The sequence below is a fragment of the Medicago sativa genome, chromosome 1 (genome assembly GCF_051527215.1).
Source record: "Medicago sativa cultivar Bolivia chromosome 1, Bolivia_mono, whole genome shotgun sequence".
NCBI classification, from domain to species: Eukaryota; Viridiplantae; Streptophyta; class Magnoliopsida; order Fabales; family Fabaceae; genus Medicago; species Medicago sativa.
The window spans coordinates 9,873,247-9,898,383 of NC_140749.1; the positions used below are offsets into that span (position 1 = coordinate 9,873,247).

Here is a 25,137-nt window from a genome sequence, read left to right on the forward strand (position 1 = left end):
TTCTACCAATCAGCACAAAATTACACCTTTGTTCACAACAAGGTCACAGTTTGAGATGAAAACTAAAAAATGTCATGTTAATTTTGATACATTAGATATTGCAACAATCATTGTGATGTAATTAGAATATTATCGTGATGAACTGCATATGCAAACTTACCTTTTTGAATAGTCAAGTAAATACTTTTTGGCAAGAGCAATGCTATTTAGTGGGAAAGAAAACACAGCGAATGCTTCCCGACACAATATTAACCAATGACAGTTTGTTCTTTGGCGGAATACAAGGAGGTAGTTGCTGAAAAAATGGAAATCAAAAAACAATCCTCCCTATCCAATGGCTATAAAAGATTCGCTATGTTTCACGAAATTTTCTTTCGCTGTATTTTGCTTTATCCTTTTGGCAATATCTATAAACATAGATATATGAAATTGGTTGGGTCTTAAGTTGCAAAATTTTTAGCCAAAAAATTCTTAGCCAAAACAAACCAAAGTTCACCATATGATTGCTAGTAAAACATACATCATTTGCACCAAAATTCACGACATGATTACTGAGGCAAGAACATCACTATAATTAACCATAGTACCCAGCATATTCACAGCATGCCACAAATAGGTATTATAAGCCTTGTTGCACACCTTTGAAGAACACTTTCCCCCAACTTTTGAGCAATTGGCGAAACAACCTGAATCATAATGATAGTGATCACGGCAATTATAAGCAATCCATAATGAAATAAGTTTCAGTTTCATAATCACAATCTATTAAAAAGAATGAGATTAAATTTCCAAACTCCAACCTTATTGTCTTTCTTTACACAATCTAAGATTGGATATAGTAAGCCAAGAGATATATCGTCACTTTCCTCAATAACACGGACCATTATGCTTTCCATGGACGAGAAAACAATTTCTGGATGATGTTCTCTGAAAGTTTCAAACAGAGCTGATAAGAAGCATGTTCACACATTTTGCATCCAACCAGGTAAAGAAACCACTCACACACTACAACTACAACTACAATTACAATTACTGAAGCTTCTAGTGAAAGATTCATATTAAATTCAATTCATATGGAACACTAGCCCTACCATTCGGTCAAAAGCAGATTCTTCAGTACAAGCATCTTAAGATGATATCATGTATGACTATAAAAAATTGCTATTCGAGAAAATGCCCAAGTCCCACATCTAAAAATTGCTTACAAAGTTTGGGTAATCCTCACCTTACAAGTCGGTTTTGTGGGGTCAAGTTCAACGTAAAATCTAAGAAATGCAAAGGTAAAAGACAGAAGCTATCATGCTAGACCTGTAGTCCTGTATGCAACAGTTCCTACCTTATCATCCTCAAGAAAAGCTGAAACATCTCCAAAATGAGGGCATCACATTCAAGATCCAGCATTACCACACCTAACCTGACTTTTGTGACTATTTCAAGGATTGAAATCCTTGTTTCATACCATCGGCTTGACATATCATGTAGATTTTCAAATGAAGATACAATTAATCTCAAGACCTTCTGAGAGAAAATGGCACCATAAAACTCAACATACATAACTTGTTACGAACATGATAATAGAATAAAGTTCAATTAATCTACAACAAAAATGATCAACCACACCTTCATTTGGCCATCATTATAAGGAGCATCCGGTGCAGTGATTCTTGTTAACTCACTCAAGCAGAAGGCAAGTGCAACTTTGACATCAACATCTGAATGCTTTATAAGTTTATCAGAAATCAATGCTTTCAATGATGGAGAGAGTGCTTTTTGCATGGACATAGAAGGTGATTGTTCAACCTTTAATAAGCTATTTCCAACTTGCTGCAGTTCCAAGAAAAAAAAATGCAATATCAAGCACATGTGATTAATATTTTGGTCAACCATTGTTTTGACTCTCGAGACCTACGTCTACAACAGAGTGACTATCCAACAAAGGCCGAAAGAAACAAAGTGAAAAAGCCTCTAGGTATAAACAATTCTTTCTGTTTTTTATTTCATAGGCTCCTTCGAAATTCGAGGCGTATCAGACACTAATTGTGGATACATTTACCGGTCAGTATCACAGTTTTTGAGGTTACCTAAGTTTCCTTCGTGTAGGTTTGGTTCTGCGGTGAGAATAATTGATTTGAGTGAATTGATTTTGTAAATAAAATGCTTTTGATTAAAAGCGAGTTGAATATAAAATGATTTGTGTTTGGATTATATTTATGTAAAAGTGAGTTGAACTATAAATTTGTATGTAAACATCAAGTCTAAAATCTAAAGCTACAAATCCTAACTTTAAAATAAATTCTAAAGACAAAATCAATTCTATTCGAAAACAACCAAACATGTCATAATCAATTTTGCACCATCTAGAATCAATTTTGACCCCTCTATAAGTGTAACCAAACATACACGAAGTAGGATTCTGAATCCATTATGCGTCCCATCCGCCATAATCAATTTTGCATATATTTTAGAGGAGTGCTGACAACACTCTCTTTTGAACACCCTCTCTAACACTCACTCTTTTATTGGATGAAATCAATGTAGGACCTACACTTTGGAAATGAAACCCACGTAAAATGGTGGGACATACATTGATTTCACCCAATAAAGGAGTGAGTGCTACAGAGAGTGCTTAAAAGAGAGTGTTGCTAGCATTCCTCTATATTTTATATCATGGTGAATCCCTCCACAATCAATTTTGTATATATTTGGTATCGTGGTAAATATGCGAGAATCACCGTTACCCACCAAGATTTTCCTAAAGCTAACTGAAGGAAAATCGAATAAAAGAATGGAGTAGAAGCAGCGGAATAATTTCGATTTTCTTTCCTTGGATCATTACGAAATTCAAACATGAATCAGTGATTCGATTGTTACCTCGAAGTGTGAAATCTGAAAGCTGAAAACTGGAAACTGGAATCTCGATCACAGCCAAGCAAGCAGCAAGCAGCAAAGCCTCTAGCAAGTCCACACGAACAGTGCTCCTCCAAAACTCGGTGCTAGCCAAGGAATCAGAAGTGTAGAGAAGAGGGTTGCTTCAAAACGTGTAACCGAAAACTTCAGCACTAGAGTTCTATTTATAGAACTTCTAGTGTGCTCTGCAAGTCAGAAGTCACTATTGGGCTTCAGTAAGCCCAACAACGAGTTTAGTAATTTTGCTAACTAATTAGCGTTATTTACTAAACGCACCCCTTATATAAGTCATACTTATGTATTTCTCTTTTGACTGTTCTTTGTGTGTGACCCTATAGGTTCTAGTCACGTTGGCAATAATATTAAATCTAATATTTAATATTATAAACAATGAGCGGTATCTAGCAACACATCATTGCTACCCAAGTGACAAGAATGTCAAGTGATCTGACGAAACCTTTCCATGATAATACTCATGTGTACACTTACTCCTTTGTCTCGATATCTTTATTGATCCCAAGGCATAGATATTTTGTCACCCTTGTATAGATCAATATTTATATTTCTTGATTCCAAAATATACTGAATAACGAATAAGTCCAATATCTTATATTGACTTAGTTCGGCATGGCCATGCAGTTTTACAGTCATATTTCATCAAGAGGCCTAAAGATATATCTCCTGTTTATGAGGAGGGACAAATCCCATCTAGGACACTCATGTCCCTCAGCATGATTCATCAAGTACCCATCAACCAACGTTATGGTTATCCTGTTACAGACAATGTTAGAATGGCAACAAAGCACTTGAGTCCACATCTAGGAATCATAGTGGTTTCAGGTCTAAGAGCGATATACATTATTATCATTGTGAGAATATCTTATGACAATATCATAACATACTATGTAGTATTCTCACGGTGGGTCAATCCAGTATAAATATTACTCCTAATACTTATACCTATGTATAGACTTAATATCTCATATCTATGACCCATGAGATGCGGTCATCAGTCTACATACATAATAGTCTCGATGCTTTATTATTATCCTTTATTCATATTAAAGCTTTGACTACGGATGCATTTAAGAATAGCGTTCTTTATGATAATGTAATCTCATGATTAAGTCACACTTAATTATATTATTACACGAACTATCTATTCTAAGGACTTTATTAACATTACATAAATATAATAAAGAGTGCCATATATTATTCAATAATAAAAGTCATGATACATAAGATAAGTTTAACATAAATTATTGGCCTCTAGGGCTTACACCAACAATCTCCCACTAGCACTAGAGCCAATCAGGCATAAACCTAATACCCATAGATCTAGTATGACCATCATGCTTCTGCTGGGCAAGAGCTTTAGTAAGTGGATCAGCAACATTCTCTAATGTTGGTACTTTGCATATTTTAACATCTCCTCTTTCGATAATCTCTCGAATAAGATGATAGCGCCTTTGTATGTGTTTGGATTTCTGGTGAGATCTAGGTTCTTTGGCTTGTGCGATTGCTCCATTGTTATCACATAGTAATTCAATGGGATCCACAATACTTGGAACTATTCCAAGATCAGAAATGAATTTCTTAATCCAAACAGCTTCCTTTGCGGCATTAGATGCAGCAATATACTCGGCTTCTGTTGTAGAATCAGCGACTGTTTCTTGCTTTGAACTCTTCCAGCTCACAGCACCGCCATTTAAGCAAAACACATATCCAGATTGCGATTTAAAGTCATCATGATCTGTCTGAAAACTAGCATCAGTGTAACCAATTACAGAGAGCTCTTCTTGACCTCCATAGATCAAGAAAGTATCCTTAGTTCTTCTCAAGTACTTAAGGATATTCTTGACAGCAATCCAATGATCATTGCCAGGATTAGACTGGTATCTGCTCGTAGCACTCAAAGCATACGAGACATCTGGTCGAGTACATAACATAGCATACATGATAGACCCAATTGCTGAAGCATATGGAATATCACGCATTCGATCTCTTTCTTCGTTAGTCGAAGGGGATTGAGTCTTTGATAGATTTATACCTGACGACATAGGGATGAATCCTTTCTTGGAATCATGCATATTGAAACGTCTCAGGACTTTATCTATATATGTACCCTGACTTAAGCCAAGCAATCTCTGTGATCTATCTCTATAGATCCTGATTCCTAATATATAGGAGGCTTCACCTAAGTCTTTCATAGAAAAGCATTTCCCTAACCAAGTTTTGATTCCTTGTAATGTAGGGATGTCATTTCCGATTAACAATATGTCATCCACATATAAAACCAGAAATGAGACTATGCTCCCACTAACCTTCTTGTAAACACAAGGCTCATCTTCATTTTTAATGAATCCATATTGTTGTACAGTTTCATCAAAACGAAGATTCCAACTTCTGGAAGCTTGCTTCAATCCGTAGATTGATCGCTGTAATTTGCATACTTTCTTGGGTGCTTTAGGATCACCAAATCCTTCAGGTTGTGTCATGTACACATCCTCAAGAAGATTTCCATTAAGGAAAGCAGTCTTGACATCCATTTGCCAGATTTCATAATCATGGTATGCAGCGATAGCAAGTAAGATCCGAATGGATTTAATCATTGCAACTGGTGAAAAGGTTTCATCATAGTCTACACCATGAATTTGTTTGAAACCTTTAGCAACCAATCGTGCTTTGTAGGTATTAACCTTTCCATCCATGTCGATTTTCTTTTTGAAAACCCACTTGCATCCTATAGGATTAATTCCTTCAGGTGCTTCAATCAAGTTCCAAACTTGATTTGTGTACATGGAATCCATTTCAGATTTCATGGCTTCAAGCCACTTCTCAGATTCAGGACCAGTAATGGCCTCTGTGTAAGTCACAGGCTCATCTTGGTCCATGAGCAATACATCACCCTCTTTTGATATGAGATACCCATATCTCTCGGGTTCTTGACGTATCCTGCTAGACCTACGTGGTTCTTGTGTTACTGGAATAGGAATTTCTGTCACAACAGTTTGTGTATCCTGTTCCTGTTCCTCCATCGGTATGTCTTCACTTTGTGGGTCTTGAACTTCTTCAAGATCTACTTTGCTCCCACTGATTCTTTTGGAGACAAAATCCTTTTCAAGAAAGACTCCATTTCTGGCAACAACAATTGTTCCCTCAGAAGGTTTGTAAAAGTAGTATCCTCTAGTTTCTTTAGGATATCCCACAAAGAAACATTTATCAGATCTTTGTTCAAGCTTAGTAGACATAAGTCGTTTTATATAAGCTTCACAACCCCAAATCTTTAAATGTCCCACATTGGGTATTCGACCATTCCATATCTCATATGGTGTCTTTTCTACCGCTTTGGATGGAACTCGGTTAAGTGTATAAGCTGCAGTTAATAAGGCGTATCCCCATAAGGAGTTTGGAAGTTCAGCATGACTCATCATTGATCGGACCATGTCTAACAAGGTTCGATTTCTCCTTTCGGAAACTCCATTCCATTGTGGAGTTCTAGGAGGTGTGAGTTGGGACAAGATCCCGCATTCTTTTAGATGATTGTCAAACTCTAAGCTCAAATACTCTCCACCTCGATCAGATCGAAGCATTTTGATTTTCTTGCCTAGTTGGTTTTCTACTTCATTTTGAAATTCCTTGAATAAAGTAAATGATTCAGATTTATGTTTCATTAGATACACATATCCAAATCTACTAAAGTCATCAGTGAATGTGATGAAGTAGTGAAAACCTCCTCTAGCAGTTATGTTTAGGGGTCCACACACATCAGTATGTATGAGACCTAAAAGATCACTAGCCCTTTCACCTTGACCGGTAAATGGAGCCTTTGTCATTTTCCCTAACAAACAAGATCGACATGTTTCATATGATTCAAAATCAAAAGAGTCCAAAATTCCATCTTTATGGAGTTTAGAAATGCGATTCTCATTTATATGGCCTAAACGACAATGCCAAAGGTAAGTCGGATTTAACTCATTTGGTTTCATCCTCTTAGCATTAATGTTATAGATAGGCATATCAAGATCTAGGATATAAAGTCCATTAATCAAAATTGCATTAGCATAAAGAATATTATCCAAATAAACGGAACAACATTTGTCCTTTATTGTAAAATAAAAACCAGCCTTGTCCAAACAAGAAATTGAAATAATATTCCTGCTAATGGCAGGTACATAATAGCAGTTTTCTAAATTAATTAAAAGACCACTAGGTAAGGTCAATACATAAGTTCCAACAGCTAAAGCAGCAACTTTTGCTCCATTGCCAACTCTAAGATCGATCTCGCCTTTTGCCAATGCTCTACTCGTTCTCAGGCCCTGCACATCAGTACAAATATGAGAACCACATCCAGTATCTAATACCCAAGATGTAGAAGTAGACATATTAATTTCTATAACAAAAATACCTGCAGAAGTAGTAGGAACATTTCCATTCTTCTTGTCTTCCAGATACTTTGGGCAGTTACGCTTCCAATGCCCCTGCTTGTTGCAGTAGAAGCACTTGCCCTCCTTAGCCACGCCTCCAGTAGGCTTCAAAGCTTTGGTATATGGCTTGGCAACAGATTTGCCTTTGCCATTTCCCTTAGACTTATTAGGCTTCTTATGGTGCTTTTTGGACTTGCCATTATTAACCATTAAAACGGCAGCAGCCTTTCCCTTTCCCTTCATATTTTTCTCAGCAGTTCTCAACATAGCTGCAAGCTGTGGAAGTGTTTTGTCCATGTCATTCATGAGAAAGTTCTGGACAAAACTGCTGAAGCTTTCAGGCAACGATTGCAAGATAAGATCAACAACAAGTTCCTGCTCAAGGACAAATCCCAATCGAGCTAGGTTCTCAGAGTACCCAATCATTTTGAGCACATGAGGTCCTACGGGACTTCCTTCTGACAGCTTGGTAGAGAAAAGGGCCTTAGAGACATCAAACCTTTCATGCCTAGCCTGCTCTTCATAAAGAGTCCTTAGATGTCCGATCATATCGAACGCAGCCATCCCTTCATGCTGTTTTTGCAGCTCGGGAGTCATGGTGGCTAGCATGATGCAAGAGACTTCTACGGAATCATTGAGATGCTTGGTATGAGCATTTCTTTGAGCCGCAGGAGCTCCAGCAGGTGGTGCCTCAGGAACGGGTCCATCAAGCACATATAGCTTTTTCTCGTGGGTGAGGACAATCCTCATGTTACGGTACCAGTCAATAAAATTTGTTTCAGTCAATTTTTCCTTTTCAATGAGTGATCGCAAAATGTTGTTTGAAGCGTTATTGGCCATCTACAATTTTTAAAATATACAAAATAAGTATCATGAAAATAACATATTTAATTTGGCCTTTAATTAAATACGCTCCCACTATTTTACTCAAATCAAATGACCTTCAAACATTTGACTCGGAAAATCCCGTTGGAAGATTTTCTAGTGGATTGAAATCCTTATTTCACCTTGCTTTAAGTCAACGGGGGCTGTACTTAAAACTCAGCTATTTAGGTAGGAACATTTCCAATTGTATCATATACAACTTTCAAATCAATTAGGTGAATAACTCTTTATTCAAATCTATCATATAGACATTACCTAATTATAGCTTCTAAATTTATTCTAATCTTATTAAAATTAATTTAGTTAAGTTAGACCCAAAAGAATAACACTTGGGTAAATTGGATTACCGCACCGCAACTTACTAGTATAAAATATGCGCTTTACGGAGGCAAAACCCACATATTCGATATTAGTCTTGAAGGGTGTTAAACTTTTGGAAAGCATTGAACTTAATATTTTGAATTGAAGGATTTTTATTAAATTTGATCTCACCTCACCACGGCTTATATATCACATATATTCGCACTCCAATCATAACATGCATAACAATTATACAATAATAAAAGTGACATGATTATGGCCTCCTAACGTTATGACTCTCTCAAGCCAATGAGAGAATCTAAACTAATCCTAGAAACGACCGTGCTTCTCCAAGCTGGACCTCCAGGACTATCCTAACGCCTTCAGCCCTATTACCTACTTGTATTCTATTTACATCACATAATAAGAAACTCGTTTTACATACGAGGGAGTGGATGAGAAGAGAATGTACAAATAGAATATGAGAGAGAGGCACGACACGCAGGCCGTATTTCAAAATCCAAACAAAATAAAATAAAAAGGACTAAGGCCATAATCATTCACACACATAATAATAACAAACACACTTTTATTATTATTAAGGTCTTTATAATTAAAATAAATTAAATTAAAATTTGACATATGATCACACTACGCAGATTAGTTGGGGGTTTAATTGAGTACCAAAATATATTATATTGAGTACAAAAATATATTATATTAAGTACAAAAATATCTCATATTATGTACCAAAATATATTTTATTGAGTACCAAAATATATTATATTATGTACCAAAATATATTTCAGATCAAGTACTAAAATATATTAGATTGCATACCAAAATATCTCAGATTGTGTTCCAAAATATTCTAGATTGCGTATTTCGCATCAACACTTGACACGTTTCTGATTACCCTAATCCCGCATAACAATCTGATCTTATTAAACAAGTACTCTGATTGTTTATTCATATATCATGATCGAGTCTAGGATGCTTCACCAGAGTACATAGAATCGGTTACGAAGCTCCATACATCAGATCAATTAATATAAACAAATATCATCTGACTTATTTAAACTATGATCAAATCCAGTATATCACATACACTGTTGTTATACAGAATTTACCAATCATGCTTCTGTCGATATGTATAATCGAAAGGTTTGATGTTTCACCAGAAACGGTTTCTGAAACATCAAAGCAAATCGAAAAGCCATGCACATAGACGTGATTGATATTATTATTAACTGCGTTTTATGATCGATCAATTATGTTCCTGTCGATATGTATAATCGAAACGTCGATGTTTCACCAGAAACGGTTTCTGAAACATCGAATCAAATCGAAAAGCCATGCACAGAAAACATAATATAATACGATGCCAATTTTTAATTCTCTTTATTATTTAATTTCGTTCAATATGTTTAATCAAATTAAAACATAAAGCGGTAACAAAGCAATCCGATTCAAGGTTTCGTAATTGGCTCTGATACCACTGAAGGAAAATCGAATAAAAGAATGGAGTAGAAGCAGCGGAATAATTTCGATTTTCTTTCCTTGGATCATTACGAAATTCAAACATGAATCAGTGATTCGATTGTTACCTCGAAGTGTGAAATCTGAAAGCTGAAAACTGGAAACTGGAATCTCGATCACAGCCAAGCAAGCAGCAAGCAGCAAAGCCTCTAGCAAGTCCACACGAACAGTGCTCCTCCAAAACTCGGTGCTAGCCAAGGAATCAGAAGTGTAGAGAAGAGGGTTGCTTCAAAACGTGTAACCGAAAACTTCAGCACTAGAGTTCTATTTATAGAACTTCTAGTGTGCTCTGCAAGTCAGAAGTCACTATTGGGCTTCAGTAAGCCCAACAACGAGTTTAGTAATTTTGCTAACTAATTAGCGTTATTTACTAAACGCACCCCTTATATAAGTCATACTTATGTATTTCTCTTTTGACTGTTCTTTGTGTGTGACCCTATAGGTTCTAGTCACGTTGGCAATAATATTAAATCTAATATTTAATATTATAAACAATGAGCGGTATCTAGCAACACATCATTGCTACCCAAGTGACAAGAATGTCAAGTGATCTGACGAAACCTTTCCATGATAATACTCATGTGTACACTTACTCCTTTGTCTCGATATCTTTATTGATCCCAAGGCATAGATATTTTGTCACCCTTGTATAGATCAATATTTATATTTCTTGATTCCAAAATATACTGAATAACGAATAAGTCCAATATCTTATATTGACTTAGTTCGGCATGGCCATGCAGTTTTACAGTCATATTTCATCAAGAGGCCTAAAGATATATCTCCTGTTTATGAGGAGGGACAAATCCCATCTAGGACACTCATGTCCCTCAGCATGATTCATCAAGTACCCATCAACCAACGTTATGGTTATCCTGTTACAGACAATGTTAGAATGGCAACAAAGCACTTGAGTCCACATCTAGGAATCATAGTGGTTTCAGGTCTAAGAGCGATATACATTATTATCATTGTGAGAATATCTTATGACAATATCATAACATACTATGTAGTATTCTCACGGTGGGTCAATCCAGTATAAATATTACTCCTAATACTTATACCTATGTATAGACTTAATATCTCATATCTATGACCCATGAGATGCGGTCATCAGTCTACATACATAATAGTCTCGATGCTTTATTATTATCCTTTATTCATATTAAAGCTTTGACTACGGATGCATTTAAGAATAGCGTTCTTTATGATAATGTAATCTCATGATTAAGTCACACTTAATTATATTATTACACGAACTATCTATTCTAAGGACTTTATTAACATTACATAAATATAATAAAGAGTGCCATATATTATTCAATAATAAAAGTCATGATACATAAGATAAGTTTAACATAAATTATTGGCCTCTAGGGCTTACACCAACACTAACTCTGTAGCTTCTACAAAATCACGGCGGATCACCGTCCATAATCGATTTTCGACGAGACTCACCCGTTTTTTAGGTGTAAACCTTTTACGGGTATCATTTTCAATAGCGACTTTTGCAAAATTACAGTAGCTCACCGTGATTTTGATAAACTCAATGCAATAACAAACATGCAAACCAATTGTAAAAAGTAAAAACTCAAATATTCTCAACAAACTCAGTCGGAATCCATGAAGCTAGGGCAAAATCAAGCCAACACCAACATGCAAAATAGATTGATTCATGAAAACCTAAGAAAAAACTACATGCATGAACGAAACAAAATAAAAGAAAGCAAAATGAGAGGGAAAAAAAGAAGAGTATGTTTACGCATAGAAGACGAAGCAGGTTATCGACGGAAGAAGGAGGATTCAAGAGCTTGTTTCCAGCTTCTAGAAGCTCCTTCTCGAGCTTCTTATCAGCGGAAACCATTGTTGAGACCACTGTTCTCTTTGTTGAAGCCATTGTTGAAACCATTGGTTCAAAGAGAGTGAAGTTTGTGTTTTTTGAAATGAAATGAAATGCGTGTTTTTGTATTAGTACGAACAAAAAGGAGAAAAGAAACGCCAGCAACACTAGTAGTTTTTGAACACCTCTCATTATCACTCACTTTTTTTTATTGGAAGTAGTCTCACCATTTTGTATGAGTTTTATTTTCAATGTGTGAACTCATAATAGTTTAACCAATAAAAAAGTAAGTATTATAGACCGTATTTAAAAGAGTGTTGCTAGCACTACTCAAGAAGAGAAATGCACGTGCTATGATGGAATGAACCTGCATTCACTCATAAAGTTTTGACAACACGGTTACACCTATAACAGATCCGACTGTTGATTTGAAATTGGACTATTTAAATTTTAAAGTTTCTCGCAATAAATTAATATTAGACTTTTATTTCGATTAGATGTCATACAACTGTAGTTGCGTACATTTACAGTAGATGATCCAAACGAGGCTCTAATAAATCGATTTCGTTTAGTTTATAGAAAAATAAATCTAACAAATAAAAAATAATTTGTTTTGTTTAATTTTTACGAAATTCGAACCAACACAATTTAATGAAGAACAAAATAGTTTGGTTCAGATCGGTCAAATTGATATTTTTACAAATATAAGAGTTTTTTTAATTTAAAAACAATTTAACTTTTATTCTAACATAATATGTTGATATTGGCTCAAAAGTAACGTTGAAGTTCGTCGAAATTCGTTGAACGATTTGGAGAAACCATGGCACGGTTTTGGTTCAGTTTCTGGAGGTTTGTTTCGCATTTTTTCGTGGTACAAAGGGAGAAAATCATAGCGTGATTCTAAGGATTAAGGTCAGTACAATATTGTGCATGAGCTCCAACCGTAGCACGATCTAGGCAAATCATGGCGCGGTTTTTCGTGGGCCTAGTCTCTATATAAGGCTTCATTCTTCAACTTTTTTGTGAGCTTCAAGAGAGAATCTTGGGAAACCAAATGAGGTAATTTTAGGGTTGAGTTTCTTTGGTGATATGGTTGAGGGTCTTTGATAATTTTAGGGTTAAGGGTCTTTGGGAAACACTTCACAAACACCTTAAGTAGTGATATCTCATTATAGAAAGTATCAAAATGCTTTCTTTATTGTTTTCTAATAGGATTCATTGTGGATTTGAGTGACTTGAAAGTTTGTGTTTTAAATGAAAAAAGCAATTGATACGTGTTTTTTATATTAGTACGGTCATAAAGGAGAAAAATAAATATGGCTTTAATGGAATGAACCTGGATTCACTCATAAAGTTTTGACGTCGTTTCACGCTGTAACAAATCTGACCGTTGATTTGAAATTTGAAAATTTAGATTTTAAAGTTTCTCACAATCAATTAATTTTGAACGTTTATTTTGATTAGAAGACATACAACTTTAGTTGCGTACATTTATAGCAGAGGATCCAAATCGGAGCTCTAATATATCGGTTTAGTTTAGTTTTTGGAAAAAGTTAAATCTAAACAAATAATATATATATATATATATATATATATATATATATATATATATATATATATATATATATATATATATATATATATATATATATATATATATATATATATATAGGGGGCTGCTAACTTACTCCCACCTAAAAACATGAAGGAGTAAGTTAACAAGCCTACTCACACTTGCTTTTTACTAAAAACCCAAGCCTTTCTTTTTAACAACTAATTAAATATGGGGGTACTAGTGTAATTTACACATCTTCAAACAATAAATGTCTGTTAACCCTCATTTAATTTTTATTTTTTTTGCTGCATAAATTAGATTTTAATGTCCCAATTAATGTTTGTTTCTTTCTTCACGTTGGTAGTATGCATGCCTGATTACATGGTAGTATGCATATGCCTGATTACAGTGAGACCTTAATTTGATCGTTCTTGAAAATATTGAAACATGATTAAGATCATTTTATTTATAAGATGTATCAAATAAATGATTAAGTGGAACTTCTATGGTTTTATTTATTAAAATTTGGGAAATGTTAACTTGTGCCCTTAAGACACAGGTTTAGAAGGCAAATGTAGAAATAATATATTGGAATGCTTGCATTAAACTTAATCTTTAATGTTTTAATGAATTGAATGCACAAAATTCAAGGGAATATTTCTTTTTTTGGATTCCATAACATGTGCCCTAAGGGCACAAGTTAACACTACCCTTAAAATTTTATTTTTTTGTTACAACTTCCATGGTTGAGAAAATCAATTGGATGTGATGCATTTGTGTGCGTCTCCAGAAAATTCCACATAACAACGAGAAAACGAAAACATAAGAACGGGAAACGGTGTCGTGGCAAGCAGCAACAACATTAAAAAAAAAGTTTCGAACAAAAAAACTGATAAAAGAAAATTACAATTATGTCCATTCATTAAACTAGTGGCAATTAACAACATAAGGGAGTTTTTAGTAAAAGATAAGTGGGAGTAGGCTTGCTAACTTACTCCTTCATGTTTTTAGGTGGGAGTAAGTTAACAGCCCCCATATATATATATATATATATATATATATATATATATATATATATATACATATTTTTTTTTGGGACAAATAAAAAATATTTAGTTTAGTTTTATTCAATTTTGACAATAAACTCGAACCAATGCAAACTAATGAAAAACAAAATAGTTTCGTTTGATTCAATCAAATTGATATTTTAAAAATTTTAAGAGTTCTTTTTAAATTTTTAAAAAAATTAACTTTTATTCTAACATAATAGTTTTTTTTAATAATGCATAGTAGCCAAGTACATGTTTGAATTTGCCTTATGTTTGGCAAAATAACTATAATTTTGCATGAACTATGGGTCACTTAGAATGATTCTAGGTTTTAAAAATTAAATTTATAGGATGTTAACAACATAGTCTCTATTAATAAAAAAAAGTGTGTTAGAAGATGTGTGTTAAGGAATGTTTTGGTAAACTGAAACGCACCGTCAATTCGTGATTTCCATTTGGAGTAACAATAATGGCAATGACATTTATATGGACCAATGTTCACATTGCTCTTTAGGGAACGTGTAGAAAAAAATTGAATTGTAACCTTTTCTTTATTTTATTTTTATCAAGGAGGTCACCAAAATGCTTATTCTATTTACTGTTTACACTCTAGACATTACGTTACTCACACGTCCATTTTTTTTTCTTCCCAAAATACCATTTGCTTGAATTATATAATCCTAATTTTGGATTATATAATCCGAAATGATCTTAAATGGCTCATGTCTATCCAAAGCTTGTGAATATGCACAATGGCGGAGCCAGGATAAAAAACTCGGGTGGGGCACCAAAATAAGTAATAATAATAATTACAGTTTTGTTTGCGAACTACAACATGGGATGATCAAGTACAAGGTGCAGTCAATAGAAAAGTAGCAACAATGTCATGTTAATTTTGATGCATTAGGTATTGTAACAATCGTTGTAATATATACACCCTCCAACTATTGTTATAAACAACAAAAAAATTATGTTCACCGAAAGGTATAGACTAGACACATCCGTTATTCAATGAACATAAAAGTGATTTCTTTGCTTATAATAGTCACCTTAAGGTGTAATTAGACTATTATCTAGATGAATTGCATATGCAACTTACCTTTTAGAATAGTCAATCAAAGACTTTTGACAATATCTACAAACATACATATATTTTTTTGACAAGATAAACATACATATATGAAGTTTGGTCTTAAGTAGGAAATATTTTTAAAGATAAACAACTAATTTGGCACAAAATGTTTAGCCAAAAGCACCGAAGTTCACCACATGATTGCTATTACAACATACATCATTTGCACCAAAGTTCACTATAATCAACCATAGTACCCAACACATTCACAGCATGCCGCAAATAGGTATTATAAGCTTTGTTGCACACTTTTGAAGAACACTTTTCCCCAACTTTCGAGCAATTGGCGAAACAACCTGAATCATAATGATAGTGATCACAACAATAAGCAATCCATAATGAAATGAAATAAGTTTCAGTTTCATAATCACAATCTATTAAAAAGAATGAGATTAAATTTCCAAACTCCAACCTTGGTGTCTTTCTTTACACAATCTAAGATTGGATAGAGTAAGCCAAGAGATATATCGTCACTTTCCTCAATAACACGGGCCATTATGGCTTCCATGGACGAGAAAACAATTTCTGGATGATGTTCTCTGAAAGTTTCAAACAGAGCTGATAAGAAGCATGTTTGCACATTTTGCATCCAACTAGGTAAAGAAACCACTAACACACTACAACTACAACTACAATTACAATTACAATTACTGCAGCTTAGTAATAGATTCAAATTAAATTCAACCCATAAACAATATCATTTATTAATATTGCTTTGATCCAATAATGATACAGTTCACTAAAATTCATAACCATATGGAGCACCAACCCTACTATTCAGTCAAAAGCAGATTCTTCAGTACAAGCATCTTAAGATGATATCATGTATGGCGATAAAAAATTGCTATTCGAGAAAATCCCCAAGTCCCACGTCTAAACATTGCTTACAAAGTTTGGGTAATTCTCACCTTACAGATCAGTTTTGTGGGGTCAAGTTCAACGTAAAATCTAAGAATGCAAAGATAAAAGACAGAAGCTGTAATGCTAGACATGTAGTACTGTATGCAGCAGTTCTTACCTTATTGTCTTCAAGAAAAGCTGAAACATCTCCAAAATGAGGGCATCGCATTCAAGATCCAGCATTAACACACATAACCTGACTTTTGCGACTATTTCAAGGATTGTAACCCTCGTTTCATACCAACGGCTTGTCATATCATGTAGATTTTCAAATGAAGATACAATTAATCTCAAGACCACCTGAAAGAAAATGACACCATAAAACTCCACAGACATAAATTGTTAAGAACATGATAATAGAATAAAATTCAATTAATTTACAACAAAAATGATTAAGCACACCTTCATCTGGTGATCATCGTAAGGACCATCCGGTGCAGTGATTCTTGTTAACTCACTCAAGCAGGAGGCAAGGGAAACTTTGACACCAACATCTGAATGCTTTATAAGTTTATCAGAAATCAATGCTTTCAATGATGGAGAGAGTGCTTTTAGCATTGACTTGGAAGGTGATTGTTCAACCTTTGATAGGCTATTTCCAACTTGCTATAGTTCCAAGATAAAAAATGCAATGTCAAGCACATGTGATTAATATTTTGACTCTTGAGACCTACTTCTACAACAGAGTGACTATCCAACAAAGGCCGAAATAAACAAAGTGAAAAAGCCTCTAGGTATAACGGTGGTATAGCGGGGGGACTTTGAAACGTGCGTTTTTTTAACCAAAGCTGCCGTGAAAATAGGAAGCTGGAAAACCAAGCTTCTACTTTAACGGGATTTTTAGACGTGATTTTCAAAAAGGCAACGCTACCCCAAACACACTATAAATGTGGACATTTATCAATCAGTATCACGGTGTTCGAGGTTCCCTAGGTTTCCTTCATGTATGTTTGGTTATGCGATGACAATAATTGATTTTGTAAATAAAATGATTTTGAATAAAAGCAAGTTGAATATAAAGTGATGTGTTTGGATCGCGATACATTCCTGTAAGAGTGAGTTGAACCATAAATTTGTGTGTAAATATCAATTCTAAAATCAAAAGCTACAAATTCTAAGTTCAAGTAGAATCAATTATAAAGCAAAATCAATTCTATTCAAAAACAACCAAATATGTCATAATCAATTTTGCACCGTCTAGAGTCAAATATGGTGCCTCGATAAGTGGAACCAAACATACAGGAAGTAGGATTCTTTCTTCAAAAAATACACGAAGTAGGATTCTGAATCTATTCTGCACCCTCCATAACCAATTTTGCCTGTATTTGATATCAAGGTGAATATGCCAAAATCCCTCCATAATCAATTTTGCATATATTTGGTATCACAGATTCACGATAAATATCTCAGAAGAATTACGGTCACCCACCGAGATTTTCCTAAAGTTAACTATGTAGCTTTTACAAAATATAGGTGGATCAACATGATTATGACTCACCGCCTGTGATTATGCACCTTCCATAATCAACTTTCGGCGAGAGTCGCCCGTTCGTTAGGTTTAACCTATGACGGGTATCACGTGAGACAACATGATTTTCAAAAGCCACAGCTGTAACTTTTACAAAATTACGGTAGCTCACCGTGATTTTGATAATCTCAATGTGATAACAAACATGCAAACCAATTGTAAAAAGTAAAAACTCAAATATTTTCAACAAATTCAGAATCCATGCAACTAGGGCAAAAATCAAGCCAACAACATGCAAAATCATCCATTGATGAAAACATAACGAAAAGCTACATGCATGAACGAAACAAAATAAAAGAAAGCAAAATGAGAGGGAAAAAAGAAGTGTGTTTACGCATAGAAGATGAAGCAGGTTATCCACAGAAGATGGAGGATTCAAGAGCTTGTTTCCAGCTTCTAGAAGATCCTTCTCGAGCTTCTTATCAGCAGAAACCATTGTTGAAACAATAGTTCTCTTCTTTGTTGAAGCCATTGTTTGTGGTTCAAAGAGAGAGTGACGTTTGTGTTTGAAATGAAAAAAGCAATTCATGGGTGTTTTTGTATTAGTGAAAAGGAGAAAAATACATAGGACTCTAATGGAATGAACCTGGACTCATTCGTAAAGTTTTGACGCACTTTTACGCTATAACAGATCTGACCGTTGATTTGATATTTAACAATTTAGATTTTTGTCTTTGAAATGAAAAAAAAAAGCAATTTATGGGTGTATTAGTACGGTCAAAAAGGAGAAAAATACACAGGGCTTTTTGTTTTGTTTTGTGGTGGCTGGGGTTCCAGACCTTGCATATATTATGCATTGTCCATACCAACTGAGTTAAGCTCACGAGAACAAATGCATAGGGCTCTAATGGAATTAACCTGGATTCACTCATAAAGTTTTGACGCCGTTTCACGTTGTATCCGATCTGACCGTTGATTAGATATTGGATGATTTAGATTTTAAAGTTTATCGCAATAAAATAATTTTGGACGTTTATTTCGATTAGATGGCATACAGCTGTAGTTGCGTACATTTACAGTAGAGAATCCAAATCGGGGCTCTAATATATCAGTTTTAAACAAATAAATAATAAATCCAAACAAATAAAAAATAATTAGTTTAGTTTTGTTTATTTTTTACGATAAATTCGAACCAACAAAATCTAATGAAGAACAAACTAGTTTGGTTCGATTCAGTCAGATTGATATTTTTACAAATTTAAGAGTTTCTTTTTTGAATATTAAAACAATTTAACTTTTATTCTAACATAATATGTTGATATTGGCTCAAAATTGATGTTGAAGTTCGTCGAAAATCATGACACGATTTAAAGAAACTGTGACGCAATTTTGGTTCAGTTTTTGGAGGTTTGTTTCACATTTTTTCGGGGTACAAAGGGAGCAAATCATTGTGTGATTTTAAGGATTAGGTCAATACAATATTGTGCATGAGCTCCAATCGTAGCACGATCTATGCAAATCATAGCAGGATTTTTCGTGGGCCTAGTCACCATATAAGGCTTCATTCTTCAACTTATTAGTGAGCGTCAAGAGAGAGAATCTTGGTTTTAGTGAACTTCAAGAGAGAGAATCTTGGGAAACCAAATGAGGTAATTTTAAGGTTGTTGAGGGTCTTTGGGAAACACTTCACAAACACCTTGAGTAGTGATATCTCATTATAGAAAGTATCAAAACACTTTCTTTATTGTTTTATATTAGGATTCATTGTGGGTTTGAGTGACTTGAAAGTTTGTGTTTTAAATGAAAAGAAGCAATTTATGCGTGTTTTTGTATTAGTACAGTCAAAAAGGAGAAAAATACATAGGGCTCTAATGGAATGAACCTGGTTTCACTCATAAAGTTTTGACACCGTTTCACGTTGCAACAGATCAAACCGTTGATTTGAAATTGACAATTTAGATTTTAAAGTTTCTCGCAATAAATTAATTTTAGACTTTTATTTCAATTAGATGGCATACAGCTGTAGTTGCGTACATTTACAACAGAGAATCCAAATTAGGGCAGTATAATATATTGTTTTCGTTTAGGTTGTGCAAAAAACAAATTACTTTTGTTCAATTTTTACAATCTAATAAAGAACAAAATAGTTTCTTTTGGTTCAATCAGATTGATATTTTAAAAATTTTAAGAGTTTATTTTTAAATTTTTAAAAAAACTAACTTTTGTTCTAATTCTAACATCATAGATTTTTTTAATAATGCATAATAGCCAAGTACATGTTTGAATTTGCTATATGTTGGGCAAAATAACTATATTTTTGAATGGTTCTAGGTTTTAAAAATTAAATTTCGAGAGTGTTAACAACATAGTCTCTCATAGTCCCCGTGAGCTTGGCTCAGTTGGTAAGGAAAATGCATAATATATGTAAGGTCCGGGGTTCCAATCTCAGCCACCACCAAAAACAACATAGTCTCTGTTAGTTAAAATTGTTCATGTCCCACTAAATCTTGTAGATTTAATATAAATTTGGCAAGTCTCGTATGAATTTTAATTAATAAAAAAAGTTGTGTTAAAAGATGCGTGTTAAAGAATATTTTGGTAAAAAGGAGGAATGTTTTTTCTCTAACCTTTCAATTTATTTTCTTCTAAGTTAGTAAAAAAAAAATACTTTCTAAAATCAAGTAAATGATTATATAATTAAGATTGACTCACTACCATGAAACCAAACATAATTTGTAACTAGAAAGTGTATATATTAAATAGGCAAAATTATAATTTTAGCCCCTTAACTTAATTTTAGGTAACAATTTGATCCTTTATTTTTTTTTCCATTTTAGTTTTCTCCTTTTGGTCTATTTGCATGTGAATTTTTAAGCTTCAAATTCATGGTCTTCATCTATGTTTGCATAAGAATATTAACTTTTAAACTTGAAAACCCATATGAAAATGGATTAAAAGGACAAATTGAAATTAAAAAAAGATAAATGACCAAATTGTTACCTGAAATAAAGTTAAAGGATTAAAAGTGTAATTTTGCCTATTAAATATGGTCAAATATGTATAATTTGATATATTTTTTTTATTTTTTATAATTCATTACAAAGACTATAAAAATATTCTACCATTCAGCACAACAATGGAACAAATACCCCTTTGTTCACAACAAGGCCACAGTTTGAGATAAAAACTTAAAAATGACATGTTAATTTTGATACATTAGATATTTCCATCCATTATTATAAAAAAATAAAAAAAACTTTTTATGGTCACTGAATAACGGTATAGACTAGACACATTCGTTAAACAATGAACCTACAATGAACCTAAAAAGTGATTTATTTGCTTATAATAGTCACGATAGAATGTAATTAGAATATGAAGAATGCAAATGAGTGCCCTTGAGACATTGGTTAAAGTACTAAAATAAGTACTAAAATAAGACTATAAAATAAGACATATAAAAACTTGCATTTCCAAGACAAAATTTCTACAAATGAATTCCTTAACCATTGTCCTTAGGGGTTAGCAAAACCCTTAGAATATTATCTAGATGAATTGCATATGCAACTTACCTTTTAGAATAGTCAAGCAAAGACTTTTGGCAATATCTATAAACATACATATACGAAGTTTGGTCTTAACTAGTAAATAGTAAATATTTTTAAAGATAAACAACTAATTTGGCACAAAAAATTCTTAGCCAAAAGCATCAAAGTTCACCACATGATTGCTATTAGAACATACATCATTTGTACTGAGGCAAGAACATCAACCATAGTACCCAATACATTCACAGCATGCCGCAAATAGGTATTATAAGCTTTGTTGCACACTTTTGAAGAACACTTTTCCCCAACTTTCGAGCAATTGGCGAAACTACCTGAATCATAATGATAGTGATCACGACAATTGTAAGCATTCCATAATGAAATGAAATAAGTTTCAGTTTCATAATCACAATCTATTAAAAAGAATGAGATTAAATTTCCAAACACCAACCTTAGTGTCTTTCTTTACACAATCTAAGATTGGATAGAGTAAGCCAAGAGACATATCGTCACTTTCCTCAATAACACGGGCCATTATGGCTTCCATGGACGAGAAAACAATTTCTGGATGATATTCTCTGAAAGTTTCAAACAGAGCTGATAAGAAGTATGTTCACACATTTTGCATCCAACCGCTAACACATTACAACTACAATTACAATCACGACAGCTTCTAGTGATAGATTCATATTAAATTCAACCCATAAACAAAATCATTTATTAATACTTTGAACCAATAATGATATAGTTCATTAAAATTCATAACCATTTGGAGCACCAAGCCTACCATTCGGTCAAAAGCAGATTCTTCAGTACAAGCATCTTAAGACAATATATCGTGTATGACTATAAAAAATTGCTAGTCGAGAAAATGCCCAAGTCCCATATCTAAACATTGCTTACAAAGTTTGGTTAATCCTCATATTACAAGTCGGTTTTGTGGGGTCAATTAAGTTCAATGTAAAATCTTAGAAATGCAAAGATAAAATACATAAGCTATAATGCTAGACCTTTAGTCCTGTATGCAACAGTTCTTACCTTATTGTCTTCAAGAAAAGCTGAAACATCTCCAAAATGAGGGCATCACATTCAAGATCCAGCATTACCACACCTAACCTGACTTTCGCGACTATTTCAAGGATTGAAATCCTCGTTTCATACCAACGGCTTGACATATCATGTATATTTTCAAATGAAGATACAATTAATCTCAAGACCTCCTGAAAGAAAATGACACCATAAAACTCAACAGACATAACTTGTTAAGAACATGATAATAATATAATACAATTAATTTACAACAAAAATGATCAAGCACACCTTCATCTGGTGATCATCGTAAGGACCATCCGGTGCAGTGATTCTTGTTAACTCACTCAAGCAGGAGGCAAGGGCAACTTTGACACCAACGTCCGAATGCTTTATAAGTTTATCAGAAATCAATGCTTTCAATGATGGAGAGAGTGCTTTTAGCATTGACTTGGAAGGTGATTGTTCGACCTTTGATAGGCTATTTCCAACTTGCTGCAGTTCCAAGGAAAAAAAAATGCAATATCAAGCACATGTGATTAATATTTTGGTCAACCATTGTTTTGCCTCTTGAGACCTACTTCTACAACAGAGTGACTATCCAACAAAGTGAAAAAGCCTCGGGGTATAAACAATTCTTTCTGTTTTTTATTTCATAGGCTTCCTCAAAGTCCGAGGCATGTCAAACACCAAATGTGGACATTTATCAATCAGTATCACGGTGTTCGAGGTTCCCTAGGTTTCCTTAATGTATGTTTGGTTCCGCGATGACAATAATTGATTTTGTAAATAAACTGATTTTCAATAAAAGCGAGTTGAATATAAAGTGATGTGTTTGGATACATTCCTGTAAAAGTGAGTTGAACCATAAATTTGTGTGTAAACATCAATTCTAGAATCAAAAGCTACAAATCCTAAGTTCAAGTAGAATCAATTATAAAGCAAAATCAATTCTATTCGAAACCAACCAAATATGTCATAATCAATTTTGCACGGTCTAGAATCAAATATGATGCCTTGATAAGTGGAACCAAACATACACGAAGTAGGATTCTTTCTTCAAAAAATACACGAAGTAGAATTCTAAATCTATTCTGCACCCTCCATAACCAATTTTTCCTGTATTTGATATCACGGCGAATATGCCAAAATCCCTCCGTAATCAATTTTGCATATATTTGGTATCACGGTCACCCACCGAGATTTTCCTAAAGTTAACTCTGTAGCTTCTACAAAATAAGGTGGATCACCGTGATTATGACATACCGCCTGTGATTATGCACCTTCCATAATCAACTTTCGGCGAGACTCACCCGTTCGTTAGGTTTAACCTATGACGGGTATCACCGTGAGACAACATGAGTTTCAAAAGCCACACCTGTAACTTTTACAAAATTACGGTAGCTCACCGTGATTTTGAGACAACAAACATGCAAACCAATTGTAAAAATAAAAACTCAAATATTTAAAAAACTCAGAATCCATGCAACTATGGAAAAAATCAAGCCAACAACAACATGCAAAATCATCCATTGATGAAAACGTAACGAAAAACTACATGCATGAACGAAACAAAATAAAAGAAAGCAAAATGAGAGGTAAAAAAGAAGAGTGTTTACGCATAGAAGACGAAGCAGGTTATCAACGGAAGAAGGAGGATTCAAGAGCTTGTTTCCAGCTTCTAGCAGCTCCTTCTCGAGCTTCTTATCAGCGGAAACCATTGTTGAAACAATAGTTCTCTTCTTTGTTGAAGCCATTGTTTGTGGTTCAAAGAGAGAGTGAAGTTTGTGTTTGAAATGAAAAAAGCAATTCATGGGTGTTTTTGTATTAGTGAAAAGGAGAAAAATACATAGGGCTCTAATGGAATGAACCTGGACTCACTCATAAAGTGTTTTGATGCAGTTTTACGCGTTGATTTGATATTTAACAATTTAGATATTTGTGTTTGAAATGAAAAAAAGCAATTTATGGGTGTTTTTGTATTAGTACGGTCAAAAAGGAGAAAAATACATAGGCTTTTTTCTTTTTTGGTGGTGGCTGGGGTTTGAACACAAGAGCATTGTCCATACCAACTGAACTAAGCTCACGAGGAAAAATACATAGGGCTTTAATGGAATTAACCTGGATTCACTCATAAAGTTTTGACGTTGTTTCACGTTGTATCCGATCTAACCGTTGATTTGATATTGGACAATTTAGATTTTAAAGTTTATCGCAATAAAATAATTTTGGACGTTTATTTCGATTAGATGGCATACAGCTGTAGTTGCGTACATTTACAGTGGAGAATGCAAATCGAGACTAATATATATCGGTTTTGTTTAGTTTATAGAAAAAATAAATCTAAAAAAAAAGAAAAAATAAATCTAAACAAACAAAAAATAATTAGTTTAGTTTTGTTTATTTTTTACGATAAATTTGAACCAACACAATCTAATGAAGAACAAACTAGTTTGGTTCGATTCAGTCAGATTGATATTTTTACAAATTTAAGAGTTTTTTTTTTGAATTTTTAAACAATTTAACTTTTATTCTAACATAATATGTTGTTATTGGCT

General features: G+C 33.8%; 3 protein-coding genes across 3 annotated transcripts; all 3 read right to left on the reverse strand.

Annotated features, from left to right (window-relative positions):
- Positions 1 to 500: 500 nt before the first annotated feature.
- LOC146952472 (sister chromatid cohesion protein PDS5 homolog C-like) lies at positions 501 to 11,955 on the reverse strand. The gene is made up of 5 exons (XM_085702332.1): positions 11,821 to 11,955; positions 1,621 to 1,824; positions 1,337 to 1,518; positions 801 to 927; positions 501 to 686 (listed from the first exon to the last, which is right to left on the reverse strand). The coding sequence occupies exons 1-5, from the start codon at positions 11,953 to 11,955 to the stop codon at positions 597 to 599; spliced, it is 738 nt and encodes a 245-aa protein (XP_085558458.1). The 3' UTR covers positions 501 to 596.
- A 3,591-nt stretch (positions 11,956 to 15,546) lies between these two features.
- LOC146952473 (sister chromatid cohesion protein PDS5 homolog C-like) lies at positions 15,547 to 18,591 on the reverse strand. Its single transcript, XM_085740501.1, has 5 exons — positions 18,397 to 18,591; positions 16,937 to 17,140; positions 16,653 to 16,834; positions 16,047 to 16,173; positions 15,547 to 15,930 (listed from the first exon to the last, which is right to left on the reverse strand). Exons 1-5 carry the CDS (start codon positions 18,589 to 18,591, stop codon positions 15,841 to 15,843), a joined length of 798 nt encoding a protein of 265 aa, XP_085596627.1. The 3' UTR covers positions 15,547 to 15,840.
- Positions 18,592 to 21,463: 2,872 nt separating this feature from the next.
- LOC146952474 (sister chromatid cohesion protein PDS5 homolog C-like) lies at positions 21,464 to 24,444 on the reverse strand. Its single transcript, XM_085702359.1, has 5 exons — positions 24,199 to 24,444; positions 22,871 to 23,074; positions 22,589 to 22,770; positions 22,002 to 22,128; positions 21,464 to 21,882 (listed from the first exon to the last, which is right to left on the reverse strand). The coding sequence occupies exons 1-5, from the start codon at positions 24,391 to 24,393 to the stop codon at positions 21,793 to 21,795; spliced, it is 798 nt and encodes a 265-aa protein (XP_085558485.1). The 5' UTR covers positions 24,394 to 24,444; the 3' UTR covers positions 21,464 to 21,792.
- Between the last annotated feature and the right edge of the window lie 693 nt (positions 24,445 to 25,137).

What these genes read in the sequence shown, in the direction of transcription:
- LOC146952472 (XM_085702332.1), bottom strand. Translation starts at nt 11,955, where the DNA reads ATGGCTTCAACAAAGAGAACAGTGGTCTCAACAATGGTTTCCGCTGAT. An exon ending in ACCTGCTTCGTCTTCTATGC is followed by an intron (nt 1,825 to 11,820) that starts GTAAACATACTC and finishes TTGGAACTGCAG; the next exon opens with CAAGTTGGAAATAGCTTATT. An exon ending in ATAATGATGGCCAAATGAAG is followed by an intron (nt 1,519 to 1,620) that starts GTGTGGTTGATC and finishes ATTTTCTCTCAG; the next exon opens with AAGGTCTTGAGATTAATTGT.
- LOC146952473 (XM_085740501.1), bottom strand. Translation starts at nt 18,591, where the DNA reads ATGAATTGCTTTTTTCATTTCAAACACAAACGTCACTCTCTCTTTGAA. An exon ending in CTTTTCTTGAAGACAATAAG is followed by an intron (nt 16,174 to 16,652) that starts GTAAGAACTGCT and finishes TGAAACTTTCAG; the next exon opens with AGAACATCATCCAGAAATTG. An exon ending in GTGTAAAGAAAGACACCAAG is followed by an intron (nt 15,931 to 16,046) that starts GTTGGAGTTTGG and finishes ATTATGATTCAG; the next exon opens with GTTGTTTCGCCAATTGCTCG.
- LOC146952474 (XM_085702359.1), bottom strand. Translation starts at nt 24,393, where the DNA reads ATGAATTGCTTTTTTCATTTCAAACACAAACTTCACTCTCTCTTTGAA. An exon ending in ACCTGCTTCGTCTTCTATGC is followed by an intron (nt 23,075 to 24,198) that starts GTAAACACTCTT and finishes TTGGAACTGCAG; the next exon opens with CAAGTTGGAAATAGCCTATC. An exon ending in GTGTAAAGAAAGACACTAAG is followed by an intron (nt 21,883 to 22,001) that starts GTTGGTGTTTGG and finishes ATTATGATTCAG; the next exon opens with GTAGTTTCGCCAATTGCTCG.